Here is an 18,803-nt window from a genome sequence, read left to right on the forward strand (position 1 = left end):
GTTAGATGAGAAGAGGGAAGGCCAGGTGATGACGGCCAGTGGACTTTGGTTCGAAAGCAGACACTGTGATAGAGTCCAGATCTAAGGCTTAGATTAAAGACCGGATCAGTCCTGGCAGCACTGATATTAAACAAACGACCTGATGCACTTCTCTGTGGCCATATTTACAGTAGTGATTAGGGTTTCACCTCTGGGTATCCATGGACGTCAAAGATTTCTTTGAATCTAGACTTAAATGTAAATTTTGTTTGCTGCCTTTGGACGTGGTGGAAGTTTAACCACAATTTGTTGGGATAAAGTTGCAATGTCATATTACCAAAAAAAAAAAAAGAAGAGGGTTTTGACCAGTGTTTGCCTCATGTTGCCCTATTTGTCTTTTGTCGACAATGAGGCTCCAGGCTGTTGACTTAAATTCCATGTCCACAGAGCACGGATTCAAAATCGGAGAGAAACGCTGTCTGCTTTGTGTTTAGCTTCCTCTGATTGTGTGTCTTGCTCACACGCTCAAAAACATAATGCATATTACACACAGGCGAAGGTATGTGATCACACATGCCACTGCGCCACCGCGTTAAACCTCCCCACCCCGAAGCCTCGGCGCTGCACAGCATTAAACAGACAGTGATTGATCTACAGTATGATTGTTTATTTTGCCTTGCTGTCAGTGATGGATGAAGATTTGCAAGCGTTTGAAAAGTCTGTGTGAAATATGGAGGAGAGCGGAGGGAGGGGGGTTGTTTTAAAAATCAACTTCCCCAAGGAGAAATGCCAGCGGGCCTATGGGGCGACCTGTCGTTATACCTCGTCTTAAATTAAATGCCCCCCATTGCGCAGTAAGTAACTCAGCAATCCCCATTTTAATAACTCTGACACAAAAACAATTCACACCACAAGGAAAATAGCTGTTTACAATCCTGTAGAGTAACAGGCTGAGTGTGTAGAGGAATTTGGCACACTTCGTCGTCTTTGAGAGCGATTCGGAGATTGCCCTTGCTTAATTTCCTGCCATTAGTTTCTCATTCAAATAACGGGCCACATGCTAATCAAAGTTTCTCTATAACACCAATGGCTTTGCTGCAGCATTTGAAGCTTGTTGTAACATACATTCAGCTGCAAATGTGTGACACCTCTTTTTTTACAAAAAAAACCAAAGCTGTTGATATTCAGTGGGCTCTGTTGTCCTCTACAGATGCCAGTTGATTGAATGCCTTCATCTTTTCAGAGCACCGCATACAAAACTTCCCTCTGTCTACAGATGACAGACTCTGAGCAGCACGACGTTTCTAACACCCTCTTCAGTTACCATCCCCCCAAGAGGCCAAAAAGGAACCACGGTGAATGAATAGAAAGGGGAACTTGAGACACAATGCCTACCTGTCCTCCCTCCCTCCCTCTCTTCCTTCTACCAACTCCCCTGTGACACCCCTCGTTTTCCTCCTTTCTTTTTTGCTGGCAGAAACTGTCTGACTCCTCAGATTCCTTTCACGCGGGCAGATGGCTCGATCGGGAGTTTCTCCAGCCTAGACTTTAAACAAAATCAAACCCCAAATCCTCTATCTTCCCTGTACTAATATATTTCCCCCAAATTTTAACTCACAACAGTCTGCCAGTTTCTGTAAACCATGGAAACCAGGCTTCCCCTTTTTCACATCTTGTTTCTCTCTTTTAAAAACGGTCGCCTTCACATGCCAAAACATCTTTCAGAATCCAAGCTCATTTGAAGACAAAAAAGGAGATGTTTACTTCAGTCATCCTTTCTCTTTTAAGCAGCGATAACTTTCACACATTGCACATCATTAGTGAGGGTGAGGTTCAGAGTGAGGTGAGTAAGCTCACAGCTGCGAGCTAAAGTTGTAACACATGCTGTAGAGTAGCTCTGAGTTTAAGTGTTCAGAGCGTCCCAGTTTTTTTCAATTGGTTTCTGGTGTGCATAATGTTTGCTGTTACGATGACAAAATGTGATGTCGAAAGAGTGCATATAATGCTGTGACTGGCTGGAAAGTAACGAAATTGAAGAATAGCTTTTAGGACATTATTTTCAAAGCTTTAAAGATTAGAAGCAGTAATCTAGGACATCACAGCCACGGCAGCATAACTTTGAAATCAAACTGATGCAAGACACTTGATATGATTTTGGGCCAGGGAGTTCAAAGTTCCCATTTCACCTTTCAGTTTTAAATTAGAACCATGTGACCATAACCTCTTGTGGGCAGAGGATTTGCTCCCCATCGGCAAGTGAAAGGAACTTCTTTCTTTTCTCTGCCTGGGTCTTCCACAGCACTTTGTCATGTAAAGAGGCCCTTATCTGGCTCTGGTTAGAAATGGCAAGCTGGATCCCTGGGGCCAACAGAGATCGACGCATGGTAAATAAGTGACTGTGATTGACGGGTCCTTTGAGCAGAATGGCTAAGGCCTGCCCACTGATGTGCCTGCCGGGAGGTCAACTTTGACCCCTTCTGGCCACCTGCTTGCCCCCGATTTTTTTTATATATGTGTATATATGTATGTATATGTATGTATGTATGTATGTATATGTATGTATGTATGTGTGTATATATATATATATATATATATATATATATATATATATATATATATATATATATATATATATATATATATATATATATATATATATATATATATATATATATATATATATATATATATATATATATATATATATATATATATATATATATATATATATATATATGTATGTATATATGTATATATGTATATGTATATGTATATATATATGTATATATATATATATATATATATATATATATATATGTATATATATATATATATATATATATATATATATATATATATATATATATATATGTATGTATATATATATATATATATATATATATATATATATATATATATATATATATATATATATATATATATATATATATATATATATATATATATATATATATATATATATGTATATATATATGTATATGTATGTATATATATATATGTATATATATATGTATATATATATGTATATATATATGTTGCCGCTAAAAACGCTGATCCATCACATTGAATGTTTCAGCAAATTATTTCTCATTTAGCCCAGGTACCCCACCTCCCACTTTCCTCGTGTGCGGCTATTTCCGCCACATCTCTCGCTTTCTGCTCTGCTCCTTGAGCATTACATTTGTTTCTGTGCGTCTCGTAAATGGCTGGCCAACAATGACAATTTAATGGCCGAAAAGAGGGCCGGGAAGTGTAGCGATTTCACAAGGCCTTATTTAATTTCCCTCATTCGGGCTAAATTGGGCCACGGTGTCTGGGTAAATAAACAGAATGCATCTGGACTGCAATAAAGAGAGTCAAGCGGCAAGAGGGTGTGTGAATAAGTGGTTGTGCTGTAAAGGTTGCTTTTTTCATTCCCCCGTGAACGGTTATAGATTTGTTACGGAGTGCTTGTCTAGCACTCTGCTTGTGGACTAGCTTAGCCTTTTGAATGGTGCAGTAAATAAAGTGTGTGTGTGTGTGTCCACATCCGACTGTTCATATTTGAGATTTATTGTAGTTTGTGGTTTTATTTGACTGTATTGATTGTGATTGATCATTTTGGTAAGATTGGAGTTCATGAGATTATTTTTGGCTCCTGTCCACTTTAGCTTACTCGCTGAATATTGCCACTCATTTGATTTTGTACACCAGTCACTGCCTTTTCCATAAGGCTTATATGCAACTTAGAAGACATAAGTTGGTCTTTGTTGCTAATTCCTAAGAAACTCATTGGTATGTAACACGGATCGCGGAGGCCACAAAGCAGCCATTTTGTTGAACAAAACACTTGGTCATGTGTCTGTGTATACACGGTTACACGGTGAAGTGTGCGCGGGTGTGCATCCAGAAGAAAAACCCCTTTAGCTCTGCAGAAGTGTGTCATGTCTGACATATGTTTACTGTGACCCCTGTTGTGATTATAATTTTGTTTGTGTGTTCAAGATAAATGGCATACACTGAGAGGTTTCATGCAGGGTAAGAAACACCGTTGTACCTCACATTCCTCAAAGTGTGAGCAAGAATGAAACAAAAGAGTTTTACGAGACTCTCACACCGCCTCCCTCTCCTCTCTTTGATATTGAATTACCACAATGACCAGGAGAGGCAACAAAGTAATAACATGCCTTAACTATTGACCCACCCCCAGAGCTCCCACATAGCTCTTTTCTGAGCAACTCTGCTGATGTCAGCTCCCCCACCATGCAACGCAAGCCTCTGTATGCACATAAGAGTGTCATTTCCATAAGGAAAATAGTTCACTAGACTCTGAGCCAGAGGGTAATTATTTGCTTTGTTAAATTGGGTAATTAACTTGTCACCAGAGTGATATTTGTGGCTTGTTCACAACAATTTGATTCATTTCTCCCCCGTTAAGCAATCTGAGACTGTGAAATAATTGTGTTGTCTATGAAATAATAGTTATGTTGCCCAATTATTGCTTTGTTGCACTGGTCTCATTTGTCTGGCAAGTTACATGAAAAATTGCACAGTATTGTCATCAGAAATATTTCAACTGCTGTGCTCCCATTCTTAAGAATTGCTTGACATAGAGTATATTCTGAATTAACTGAGTTTGTAGTAGTTTTCCTGGTCTCATTGTGAAGGCGGGTTATAGATATATTCCTGTTTGTTGCAGTTTAAAATGATGACCTGTAGGAGTACCACTTCCTGGCGTATGCATTTTCACTTCGACCGGTTTCTTTGACTCATTTGTATGCCACATTTGAAGGCATATGATTAGCAACCCACGATCGAAACATGCATATACACATTCAGACATGCACACAGAAAGCACCGACTTGCTCGTCAGAAACAACTGCTAGAAGGGATGGATAGGCACCTTTTGGCCCTGACTATATGTGTATGTGTACATAACTGTACACAGTCTGCCAGTAATGATCTAGATAAGCACTTGTATAGTGCTGTATAGAGCTTTGTGTGTGTGTGTGTGTGTGTGTGTGTGTGTGTGTGTGTGTGTGTGTGTGTGTGTGTGTGTGTGTGTGTGTGTGTGTGTGTGTGTGTGTGTGTGTGTGTGTGTGTGTGTGTGTGTGTGTGTGTGTGTGTGTGTGTGTGTGTGTGTGTGTGTGTGTGTGTGTGTGTGTGTGTGTGTGTGTGTGTGTGTGTGTGTGTGTGTGTGTGTGGCTTGTTAGTGATATTGTCAGCCAGAGAGACTTGACCTTACATGGTTTGTACAAGGTACTCTGTTGTTGCTGTCATCAGCCCCAGACACACTAGTGGAAAATGGGTCTTTTTGCTTTGCACAGCAGTCCTTGCATAAGATGTGTTGTTGCTTTACATTAATTGTGTCACTGGTGTGGGGTGTCAGGCTTAAATATGTAATCAGTGTTGGGACATTTTTCGGAGTCTCATTTTTACCGAGAGTCATGTTATCATGCAAAATTTCATTTCTTGCCTTTTTACAAATTCTAGTGCTATCAAAGAGAAATGATCTTGTTTCTTAAAGCATGCCACTGCGAAGTTGCATCTGCAATAACTGAGAGGTATTTGCGCATTCCTGTCAGATATAAATCCATTCAGTCTTCAGTCAAACAAAGCAGTCTATTAAGTTGTGGATAAATGTGTCTTATTCTGGAGTGGAGGGTAGTCCGAGAGCCTGAACTTGCAGGACTTAATATGTTCCTTTCCAAGGTTATCCCCAGGCCTGGATTTTGCAACAGGTTTTCAAATGGGATTTATGAGTGCTAGCCAATATTTTGCCATGTTCTCGTTTAGTTCGTTTACGATCTGGATCCTCACGCCATCCACCATCGCAAGCAGCTTTGTGTACACACAGACAGGCATGTGCGCACAGTTGCATACACAAAATCAGACTTACCCTCAAGTGACTACTCACAAGTGTGCACACACATCAGGGCCAACAGAGGGCATCTCAGGAGAACACACACACACACACACACACACACACACACACACACACACACACACACACACACACACACACACAGAGCGCTGCCCCACCTCCAGCCTGGCTAGTTGCTGCCCGCGTGCCCCACCACCCGTCTGCCAACAGGCGGGTTAATATTGCCACCAGCTGCGGGGGGGGGTGATGTCAACCAATGCCAACCGGCACCAGGCCCAGAGTGGCCACACAGGAGCCACTGTGAGCCTTTCCTCTCTTCTCCTTTTCATGACACTGTTTATTTTTCTATTTACACTGCTTTCTTCTATTCTGCTCCTATTCAAAGTGAAATTTAAATATAAAGTGGGTGTGGGTGGCAGTGCGGAGCAGTGTGTGAATGCATGGATCCAGGCCATTTGAAGGCGGTCATCCATCTCCATGAACAACACTAGACAGTGCATTGGCTGCCTGCATGTGTTGGAGAAAGAGGAAGCATAGTACACGATACTTGCTAATTGCACCTTTCCTGTGAATGTGTCGCTCATGTTCTCATGTGTGTTTGTCTAAATCCACAATCTCATGCTGAATTACTGTATCTGTTACGCTATCAAAGCTGCTGTTACCATTGGTCGCTTTCCGACCGGAGGGATTTTTGCAGTTCCTAGAACATAAAATTCCTAGAACTTTTTTTTATTTTATTTTTTTCTCGTGTTCCGACTGGACCAATTTGGGGATTTTTTAAGTTCCTCTGGCCACAGTTCCTGTAACTCTTTCAGCTCCTACTTCAGGACAGGGTCTTTTCGCGGTTCGCTTTTCAGCATAGGGACCTAGTTCAACGGTCATTTTTTTGGTACAGACAGACCAAGGTCATTGTCACTTCTGTGAAGATACAGGTTAACATGGTTAACATTACTCAGAGGGTTGCAGAGAAACTAATGTACACAGCCACTATTTCATCAACACATGTCTGTGGTCCTGTGTCAGACTGAGTGGATGAGGATGTAGCACTGAGGTCAGGCCAACACCATAGCATAGCAAAGAAGCAAAAGGCAAAAGCACACTGATGGCGTTTTTTATTCCCGGTTTTTAATTTGACTATATGAGACACATTTTCTAGTGTTGGAGGGTATTACATCATCATTGGATAAAATGTCACACACTGTTTTGTATTATTTTTCCTATTATAATTCAGCAAATCAACATTTCTGGGTTGATTGATTCGCAAAAGGCCCTTGAAACTACTGTCAAACCACAAAACCATTGACACCAATATAGAATTACTATAAAAAAGAGTCAAGCGGCAAAGTACAACAAGAAGTAGCAAAGCACACTTTGGCAGTTGTAAGTTGGCTATCACCTGGGGTTTCTTTTTAGGGTTATTACTTGCTTTTCATGCCTGGTTTTTGTTGCTTATATTACCCACATGGCTTCTAAACTGTCACGATGCATCCACAATGCACAGTGGTAGATCACATTGGGGGGAAAAATGGTGAGTGTAGGAAAATGTGCGTGAGAGAGACGAGTGTATGAAGAAACATAACATGGGTTCTTATCGATTTGAAGACTCACCCTCACAGCAACAGACGCCGCCATTTAGGGTATCTAAAAATGAATAAAGATTGCACTGAGACTGAACTTCTTTTGATTGGAAGCGATGGTTGAAGGGCTCGAGAGATGAGATGGGGAGGTGCAGAGGCCATGCATTTTTTTCCTCCCTATTCTGCATTTGTTAAATCTAAGCAGAGATGCAAGCATGATTCAAATACTCAGTGGCTGACAACATTTTAAGCATCTCTACGGAGAGCAGGAGATGCTTATGAAGTGGCTTCTTTTTTCACAAATGTACTCCTTTTGCGTTAATCTAACTTGTGTCATTTAGCTCTTAACTTGTGTGGGCAAGTGGCAGCCTTTTTCACACGCTCAATATCTATTTATGTCCTGGTTGTGTAAAGGGGAATTAGTCTTTCTAGCAAAGCAGCTCGCCTGCGCTCGTGCAAAGTTCTGCAAGGGTAAATGAGTTTAAAACCTCAGGCTATGAGTTGTTGTTGTTGTGTACGTGTGCCTGTGTGCATGTGGGTGATGATGCTTATGTGCTTCTTCCTGTCTGATTGTTTAGGATTCCAGATGTAATCCTACAGTCTGTCTGAGGAGTCTGACCATCCAAGGCTAACAGGGAGACTTTCCAGAAGTCCCCCTCAGGCGTTGCTCTCACACCAGCTTGCTTCCATACAAATGGCATCTTCCACTTGTAGCAGACAGATGCAGCATAAACTGACCAGAGGCTGGTGGTTCTCTGTATATTCGTATACGCCTGCCAGCCTGCATGCTGTTCCTGTCAGAAAAGGCATGAGGCTAATGAGGTTACGCAGTTTCCTGTTTCTGCCGTCCTGTCCCCTCCTTGTGTTTGTGGGAGTAGGACGGCTTGAGCTCTGTGGCACGATATGTCTACATGCTGTAACATAACTTGCATATGCTTTGAAACATTAAGTGTGGATGTATTACACACACACACACCACACTCAGTAAATATTTACCACCGTAAATATTTAGCACAGCATGTCAGGTCCAGTAATATCTTAAGACAGTCCTATGATTGGATCGACATGCTTTAGTTGTCTAACACTCCTCCAAATACAACAGAATGTGTCAAGTGTTGCCGCATATAAAGGCCAAACCTGGCAACCTGGTAGCTGGGAAAGCTATAGTCTGGTTTCTGGTAATATATCACTACTGTCCTATAAAATAAACTGAAGGAGTCCAATGTTTTTGTTTTTTACTTGAATCAAATAGGGGGCATGCTCCTAAACCTGCCTACAGTAGTTAGTTTTATAACCCTGGAGTGCTAGCCTGGTTGACACCAGACCCTTCTCAGCTGTAACTGAGAGTGGGTCTGGGAAAGGTTCATTGACAATTCATTTCCGAACGCCACTCAAATGCCTCTGGGCACATTGGATAGTCCTTCAACCAATCAGAGCAACGATCCGGGTGATGCTTTTCACATCCACTAAAAAAAAAATAGATTTTGGTTTTTGGTGTCGTCCCTCCAAACCCTACTTTCTCCTTGCAGGGGTTGCATATTGCAAACTTGTTATCTTCTGCACACGCGCTGAAGAATTCCCAAACAGCTGACATGTTGCAGGTTAATTCACGACGTTCCCGACATGTGGGAGAATAGCGCGGGTACGCGCCACACACGGCGGAAAAGTTTAGAGAAAGAGACTGTGCTGTGTGCGTGCGTCTTTGAGAATTGTAACTCTTATAACTTATGGTGTCAGTTAATTGTAGAGTTGACCGGCATGAAATCGGCATATGTCAGACTGACCTGCAGTTCGCTGAGCACGTGAAGCACGGCTTCGGTAGCAGTCATGTTGAATGTAAACAAACTGCTCGCCGTCGCTGCGCTTTCGTCGTCCCATAAAGCCCGCCTCAGCAGTTGTGATTGGTGTAAAGCCCGCCTCAGCGGTTGTGATTGGTGTAAAGCCCGCCTCAGCGGTTGTGATTGGTGCCTCAATTTTGTGAACATTGGAAATGGGTTTGAATGGGCTCTTCGCCAGACTGACTTGCAGAGCAAATCTCAAATTTGCTGGAAGTTCGTCAGGGTTTACCCAGGCTACTGGAGTGTATTAAATGCACCCAAAACCTATTTGTGTGCAAAGTGTTTTTCCATGTGAAATAAGATTTTTGTTTATCCAACTTAGTGATTTTTAGATGTCTAAAGACATGCCTTTTCTCATAAAGAAAGAGAAAAGGCAATTTGCTGGACAAGATTTTTTATATTTGTCATCTAGATACCTGTGTAACAAAAATGCCCATATTGTGACCTCTTACACCGCTCTGAATACATGGCAACAAGTAGGTTTTAAGATTTGACATCAATCTGAGGATTTTCATAATTTCCAGTGACCGCAGCGCTCTGTGTCCTATAGCATGGGTGACAATGAAGAGCACATTCCTTTGGCTCTATAGAATCTAAATAAATAAACTATTGATGTTAGAAGTCAAACATCATATTTCTATGTGCAGCACAGCTGGTGTGTGGACGAGAGAAGGTTAGAAATGCAGCTCTGTGAGGGATCAGCAGCAGTGTCTTTCAAGGCTCCCAAGGGAATAGCAAGGAGGCCCAGGAGCCACTGCTATCATGATTAATGGCCGCATGTTGGGGAGCGCCGTCGATCAGAGGTGTACACGGGACTGCAGCAACTGAGCTTGTGTTTGTGTGCATGGGCCTGCAGTGCAAGGGGATTGAGTCAAACCTCTGGTCAGCGGAAAGTAGCCAAAGTGAAAGTGATATTGTGACAGAGTTGGAGGGCAAGTGTGTTGAATGAGGCTGTTACTACTGAAGGGGATCCGTTGTGCAACCTTGTCAAATCCGAGTTAGAGCACACCCATGCACACAAGGATTGCTTTATACCATATTTCAACACCCATTTCTACCACGAGACCTGCATTTTAGTCTATTGTAAGACCAGACGAAGCCCAGTCCTCTGCCTGAACAGTCAGCACTCTCAACCTGCCAAATGTAACTTCAGAATATGAAGAAATTTCCTCAACCGAGCCCTAAAAACCATGGCAACAAGGCTGTGAAACTGACAGAGACACTGCTGCTAAGCTGATATAACAGTTACTTTATCATTTCACTTTTATGAGAGACACTAAAATTCCCACAACAATCACACCATCCTTTCTTGGCTTTGTGGCAAGGAATGTACAGGAAACTCTTTACGGTAATGCTCCTCTGGTGCTGTGTGCCGTGTTTGCACTGAGGCTGGAAGCAAACCTGAAGAAACTCCTTCCACTTACTGTTAGATAATCTATCAATACTGCTATAACAGTCAGTGCTCCAGGAATGCAATAAACAAACCAGTTGTACAGATTAGCTAGGTTTAAAAATATATTCTTTTTTAATTATTTCCTTCTTTTACTTTTGTTTTCTAGTTTTTAATTGACAATGTATGTTTGTTTTTAAGGACCTCTCTCAAAGTTAATATAAGATGTGGCTAACATTTGGTGAACAGATGGAACACATAATCAATTGATTACATTTTGAGTATGTTTCCAGTTAAACAATTGACTTTTTAGACACGCATGATATGCTGCATTCTAATGAAGATAAACAATGTAAAACGAATACATGAAATACAGCTTAACAAGTTGGAGAATTTATCAAGGTTGGTGAGGGTTTGTGTTGGGTGCCGTTTGTGTGTTTAGGGTTAAGGGTGAGAACAGGGGTCAGTTGGTCACATAGTGAGTGTGGGTGGGCACCTCAGTCAATTTACCCTCTTTTTATTATGCTGCCAGTTAGGCCTCTGCTAAACACACACACACACACACACACACACACACACACACACACACACACACACACACACACACACACACACACACACACACACACACACACCCTGGTTCTTCAAAGGTATGTGACATTTATTTCTTTCAGTCAAAATAAATTTGGTTACTGTCTGTATTTAAAAGCTCTCTCCCTCCCTCCATCTCTCTCTCTGCTCTACTTTTTACCAGCCTGATGGCGATTTATGCTCGACAGGACTGAATGGCGCTGGCAGTCTGTCACTTATGTATGCTCAGATAGATTCAGACCGTGTGTGTGCGTGCGTGCCTGAGTGAGTGTGCAAATGCAGACAGCTGATATGATTGACAGTGGAGACTGTGTGTGTGTCTGTGACACTGAGCTCAGCAGGAGAGACCATCACGGCCAAGGCTGCAGACAGAAAGCATTGTTCTGAGGGAGAATCTGCTGTAAATGTAGGTACAGGAAGAAAAGGTTGAGAGAGAATGTGGGCATACACCCAATTTCTTGCATGTCGACAATTTAAAAAAAGGCTCTTTTGACACGGAGTATCTGTCCGCAATCAAGTCAATATTTGGAAAATGTGTTCAATAGACTGTCTGTCTGTCTGCTTCTGGAAAAATGGTGGTTTAAGTCGTTTACATGATTGCAGACATTCAGCCCTTGTAGCGTTCCTCTCAACGCCTCTCCTCTCCTGCAGATGGAAGTGTTCTGGATCCCTCTACTCTAACTGTTGGGGCTATCCCAGCATGGCTAGTTTAAAGGGAAGGCCCTGTGGCCACACACACACACACACACACACACACACACACACACACACACACACACACACACACACATTCCGATGTAGTGAGCTTTGGGTGTAATGAGGCGATTATATAGGGCCTCTCATCCCCAGCAACCCCACAACTTTGTTCCATTCGCCTATTCTGAGTTCTGAGCTAAGCATCCGGTCTACTTGAAGCCATAAGGGACACGGGGACCAGGATGTAGTTAGGATCGGAATGTGAGTTTTGTGAGCAAACACGTGCTTCATAGTTGAGGAAGTTGGCTTGGTTTTACCCACTGCCTCAGTTGTTTGCAAATTTTGCTGACTGCTTGTCATATCACATCACATTTGGGAAACAGTAGCCATCATTTACATCAAAAGCGGGCAGTGGTCTCAAAAAAAATCTGGACTAAGTAATTTCCCGTCAGCTTTCTAATGAGTCACTTCTTTTAAAAAATGCTGCTTAGGTGTTCTTATTTGCATCTTTCACTCACAAGATTGCTTTGAAGAGTCCCCCCATTATTGTGGAGGCATAATTTGGACCTCTCGCTGCATTGTCTAGGCTTTCTTTGATACTTTGCAGTTGTTTTTGTTTTCTCCACAGGGTCATGATCAAGATGCCTTTTTAAATGTTTCTAATCCACATGTTTGGTATAACCTCAGCAAAGGTTACAGTGATGTATTTGGTAATTAAGTGATTGTTATCGCTGTCATCTGCACCACTTGTGAACCCCTTACAGCCAGTCATCTGGGGCCCATGTGTTGGTGAATGAGTAAGAAAGATCAAGATGTGCAGTAAGGAAGAACAGCGTTGTAGTGGGGCAAAGACAGGACTCCTGACTACTGGATACAATAACCCAAGCTTTGTTAAAATAACATTTCTCCTCCATTGATCTAGCCATCCATCTCTCCGTCCCTCCACCTAAAGGGAAATGCGTGTTAGAATAACAGATTTTGGGCCGGTTTTGTAGAGCAGATCGCAGCTGGCGCGTGGCCCACATTCCTCTACCATGACAGCCGCGCAGTCTGCAGCAGCACAGCGCTATTTTTAGAACGGCTAGTGAGAGCACACACACACTCTCACACACACACACACACACACACACACACACGCACACACAGATATGTATGTATATGCAGATTCCCAAGTGTGTGGATGTGTACATGCGTTAGCTTGAAGGACAATTACATTGTAAAATAAAAACTGAAACTCCTATAACTAAATGTTAGAAAACTGATTTGATCACCTTTTTAAATCTGTGGTTTCCATCTCTCCTGTACAGTAAGCCCTGGCACGTCTAAGCTGCAGAGCTGACACTAGTGTGGCATTCTGTCACACTTTCTACACACAGAGCAAGGGCACAACACCTAGGCTCTGTGATGTTCTTAAAGGCACAATGGTTTTTTTTCAGTGAATGGTGTAATAAGAAATTTCACACACATTTTCAGTATTACAAAATGCTGCTGAACTACTGCTGAATCTTTGGCTAATCATATAGTCTCGAAGTAAAACATACTTTTGGACCACAAAAAAAAAGACTCCCCAGGAATATTATAGTTTGGGAGTTAAACATGGACACATTTGCTCTATTGTTCTGTTCTTAGCAGAACTCAGTTTTTCAGGTATTTATTCACTGGATCTTTTTCCTCTTCTTCTGAATTTTAAATTTCCATATATTCAATATCTCACAAACAATTGCTGGTTTGGAAAGTAAGAAACTTTAGCATGACATTACATTTTGAAGAAAAAAAGCAAGAATAATGTCAGGAAAATAGTTAAATGTAACAAGAATTAAATAATGCTTCTCAGGTGTGTGTTCAGTGATATTTTCTCCCGTTGCATTCCATCTTTGTTGAGACGTTTTATGGGGTAATAGGTCTTCCTCCTACGGTGGCCGAACCCGAAATTAGCTCTCTCCGCTCCGCTCTCTAGCTGTTCTAGCCACTCCAATATTAACTTTGGTCTTTGCCTGTTGCGTTGTTTTTAATTCTATTTTTCGCTTCACTGGAGAGTCATCTCCCCCCTTGCATTCGTCACGGTGCCACTAGGTGTAAGAGGGCGAAATGCGGAGGTATGTCCCTCTTTGGCTAATGTATTTTAAAGATGGAGGCGCTACATGGCTGCCGTGATTAGAGCGAGTCACTCCTATTTATTCTGAATGATTCTGAATGGCAGCTTCTATGCTTACGAGAATACTTTGATTAGTTGGTGGAAGTAATTACACATGAATGAGTACATATTTGTGAAAGAACAAAGTTTTTTTTGCTAAGAATAAACTCAAAAAAATTACACATTGTAGGTTTAAAGAAGCCCAGAGGGATTCAGAGTAGATTTTCACAACACTTCCTGTCTGATTAATCAAACGCAGCATGTGTGTGTGTGACAGAGACGAAGATGCATACTTCTTAAGCACAGTATCCCTATGGATACCTCAAACGTGTAAGTTTGTGTGGTTGTTGCAAGTTGGATTACCTGCGTATTGCATAGTTGGGAATGGGGTTGCTGGGTGAAAGTAGGCACACAGCGTTCTTGATGCATCACTTGGGCATGCACGCACGCATGCACGCGCATGTGCACAGAAAAGGTCTCTGTGCTCATTAGTGGGATTTCACTAGCCTGATGGGAGCTGGTCGGGTTGTAGATGTGTGCGTCAGTGCCAGGTAGCACTCAACTGGCATTGCTCTGTGTAAGAGCTGTCTCTAAAGAGCTCTGGCAAAACCTCTCTCACTCACTCACTCACTCACTCACTCACACACACACACACACACACACACACACACACACACACACACACACACACACACACACACACACACACACACACACACACACACTGTGACTGAGAGATGCAACACAATTTGGTCTTATTGACTTATTGCTTATTTGAGTAGATGTTTCCCCTCCTATGTCATGCTACACTTACCCTCTGGCAGGCAGTGTCAATGTCTTTGGAGGGATTTTGCATGCTATTCCTGTCCTTCACTTCTTTATTTTAATGCACGCGTGCACACAGGACCTGGCTTTTGTGACCAGTGTGAAAGCAGAGCAACACCTGGCATGAAACAGATGGCAAACTACCTCTAAGGTCAGAAGAAATAGTTAACCTACAGTTGAACAAAGGTTGCAAAGTGATCTGAAGTTATGAATAACTATTAGTGAGGTTTTGGGCTACAGCAGCTGCAATAGAGCAGAGCTTTAACACTCTTTTCCCACCCAGCTGATGAAAAGTCTGTCAGCATTTTCGCCCCCCATTCTTTTTCAGACCTTGTTTCTATGTGTACACGGCACAGGAAATATCTGTGGCACGCTGCCAACAACTGAAGAACCCAGAGAGAAAGTGAGAGAAAAAGAAATGCAGATTAACTTTAAGTTCAATTTTTGGAGGGGAGAATCTTTTCTTCAGTTTTTTTTCATCAGGTGTGGATATGCATACCATAGGTGTGTGTGTATGTGTGTGTGTGTGTGTGGCTGTGTGCATTTGGCGTTGTGACACACCATGAGGGAAAGAGTGCCAGTGAGCTGTCTAGGTAATTGGTGCTTACCTGGCAGGCTTTTGCACACATGCACACGCACGTACACATACACAGAATGGATTAGATGACATTAACTACAGGAGAAAATGGCATAATTGAATACTTGCACTACTTTCTCACGTGTGTGTGTGTGTGTGTGCACTCACGTGTGACAGTGTAATGAGGGACTGCACTCTATATATATATATACACACACACACACACACACACACCCCACGCATCACACACCCTATCAACCTTTTGTCAGAGGCTGCAAACCATTGGTGCACTGAACGGAATGTGTACTGTATGCAGGGAGACGGGGCTGTCACCCATCAGTTCCATCATGTGCAGACACCCAGCTTTTAATCTTATTCACCCCCCAAAAAAAACAACATAGTGAACTGTGAACCATCACTACCAATCTCTGGTAGAGTATACTAGACTGGGGATTGCAGTACTGAAAGCAGGACATTTATGAGCAGTGGTCATTTCAGTAGCATTTTATTCACTGGCTGTGGGAGGATGCATAATATTAGGATAAGATTACCTTTCTCCCTTTCACACACTCGGACAGAAATATAAGCTGACTCAGAGACTCAGTTGTGACTGGTATCTTGTTACAGCAGCGATAACCCATCTCAGCCAAGCCAACTCTAATGATCAACTGGATGATCAGAACGCGCACTCGCATACGTTGCTTTTCCCACATCTGCTCTCATTACATTGCATTTGACTCCGACAGAAGGGAATGTGCTCGCCGGGATGAGCCGACACGATCAGAAATGTGTTGTGTTTAATTCAAATAATTAGCATACATTAGCTTTTTGCACAAAGAAGTGTTTTTTTCTTTTTTCAAAACTTACAGCTGAAATCCACTCACCCCATGGCTTGACTAGAGAAAAGCTATTTCCAGTTTCCATTATTTATTAATACCTCTTTGTTGATGCTCATGTCCTAATCTCATTTCCTTTAGTCATTAGCGTTGTTCGACATCAAACACAGCTGCTAGAGCAATGAGAGGGGGGAGAGAAGTATAGTTATTGCTGTTGGACACTCACTAAAGACACTTAACAATGCTTGTTGCATTGGAATATTTTATTAATCTGTTAAAATTCTCTATGCGCTGTTTTGAATGAAATGCAGTTTTAATGTGCTATACATTCTGCTGTCATGTTTGTTGCTCAGATTTAGTGTGTGTGACTGTGTGACTGACTTCTGGTGACCTCTTTGACAATAACATCTTCTGTCTCAGTCTCGCTAGGAGAGATTAGCGACACATGAACTCGCAGTCCCATGATGCTTTTTTCATTCGCTTCCTATCTATTCATCACCATAACACTCCTATGATGGCATTGTGGGGAGATGCAGTCCTTCGCGCATTGTTATGCAAATGCATTGCGCTGTGCCTAGCGGCAAGCTAATGCTATGTTATGCTAATGTTGTGTCATGCTAATGTCACGATCTAGTGAGAAATGGAAGGGAAGGATGCAACCGTAACAATATGAAGGGAAGATTCCACATTATACAAATGTCTGTTTCTCTTCACCAAAGCTGTCATAACTTTCCGTGAATTCATGCGTGGAAATGCGGACATTCATTTTTTCAGAAGTATCAGAAATGTTCTTTCCCACAAATGATGCAGAAATGATTATTAAAATAGGTGAAAGAAACCACTGTTTGGTCCGTGACAATAGTTGTAATGACTCTCTCTCACTCACTCACTCACTCACTCACTCACTCACTCTGTGTGTAATGTTTCCACAGGATGACAGTGATGGCATACCGTGGTCAGAGGAGCGTGTTATGCGGAAGGTGCTTTACCTCTCCCTAAAGGAGTTTAGGAGTGCACAGAAACGGCAGCTGGATGGTGACGGAACCCCGAACTCCAATGGTAAGTTCATCCAATGACCTTTAATATCATCCTTCCACTTGTGTATTTTTACTGTGATTAGTCTTGCATTGCCAGACCTATCTCCACAGCGTTGTGGAATATGGTCTGGCTCCTCCACACATACATTCCGGGATAGGAGAAAAAAATAATAAACTCTGGGTTGTTTGCATTTCTTAAAACCAATCACAATTTTCTTTGGCGGCACTAAGCTCCGATCGTAGAGACGGTGGCTCTGCAAAATAGTCTCAGGAAGGAACTTGTTTTGGTGGAACATTTGCACCTTGCAAAAGAAAACTGCACGTACAGTGCGTTAGTTGTTTCCCGAAGAGAACGGCGTTAGACCACGGCAACACACATCACTGCAACATCCGGCTGCTGCCAACGACGCCTACCACAGTTTAGTTAACATATGAAAAAGTATCTTATTTGTCAACCTTGGGATCTTATAAATCTTTTATTTAGCTGAAATTGGGTCAATTTAAATGGAACAAAACAAATCTCTTGCAGTGTACTGTAAACAGCCCTCCAACAAAAATTAAAAGATCTCTTGAAATGTAGCACTTCAACATGTTGAAAACTTTCACTTTGTTTTGACGAAATTAAATCTGGTAAACTGCTGCAATAGCATTTTGTGGAGAAAATGTTAGAGTTGCCAATTTTGTCTGGCTTGGCTGACATTTGCGTCTCAGTCTCGCTCTTTATTCCGTTAATTGAAGGAGACAGTTTTATTAGTGGAGACTGAGCATGTTTACTTTGACAACGGAGCCTGATTTTACTTAGCATGGAGAGAATCCAATGAGAACAGATGATCAAGGACTCTCATTTTGCTTTTGTTGTGGGTCAGCAGGGAGCGAGCTGCAGTCTTTTACTTTGCTTGTTCAGTGTCCCATCCTCAAAGGAACCCTTGAGCTGAAAGTATTTCCCACTAGTTTTCAAATGTTGTTTACGCCTCAAACAGAGGGACTCTGATGAGGTCCTTCACAGTGCCACACACAAGACAAATCTGTGTAGAAGTGTTATTCTTTTCCAGCTTGGACATTTACACTCAATTAAGCATGGGCCAATAGAAACCTTGGCATGAATTAATACTTAAAGTTGCTTAGTTAGACAGAAATCCAATTCCAGGTAGAAGCCTGCTACAGTAACAGTTTAGGGCTTTTTCCTTTTTAGGCTGTGTAAACCTGAAACAACACAAAAACAGTGAGAGCACAGGTTGTTTTGAACCACGCTGCCACCATGTCTTTGTTTGACACTGGTGCTCCAACACAAAAAAAACCCTCTGCCATCCAACAGCGGAGGTTTTGAACTTCACACGTGCCTCAGAAGCTATTCTCAGCTGACATTAACACAACCCAGACACGGGAAAAAAGGAAACAGGAGGGGGAAAAAAAGAGCCTCTGAAAGTTCACGCCCAGCC

At 42.0% G+C, this 18,803-nt stretch overlaps 1 protein-coding gene across 1 annotated transcript in view; it reads left to right on the forward strand.

Moving 5' to 3' along the window:
- jarid2b (jumonji and AT-rich interaction domain containing 2b) overlaps positions 1–18,803 on the forward strand; it is a 108,218-nt gene that overhangs the window by 32,413 nt on the left and 57,002 nt on the right. Inside the window, exon 2 of the mRNA XM_028597192.1 lies at positions 17,260–17,386. Coding sequence (XP_028452993.1) covers positions 17,260–17,386 — 127 coding nt within the window. The remainder of the gene's footprint in view (positions 1–17,259; positions 17,387–18,803) is intronic.

This window comes from Perca flavescens, chromosome 14 (genome assembly GCF_004354835.1).
Source record: "Perca flavescens isolate YP-PL-M2 chromosome 14, PFLA_1.0, whole genome shotgun sequence".
NCBI lineage: Eukaryota > Metazoa > Chordata > Actinopteri > Perciformes > Percidae > Perca > Perca flavescens.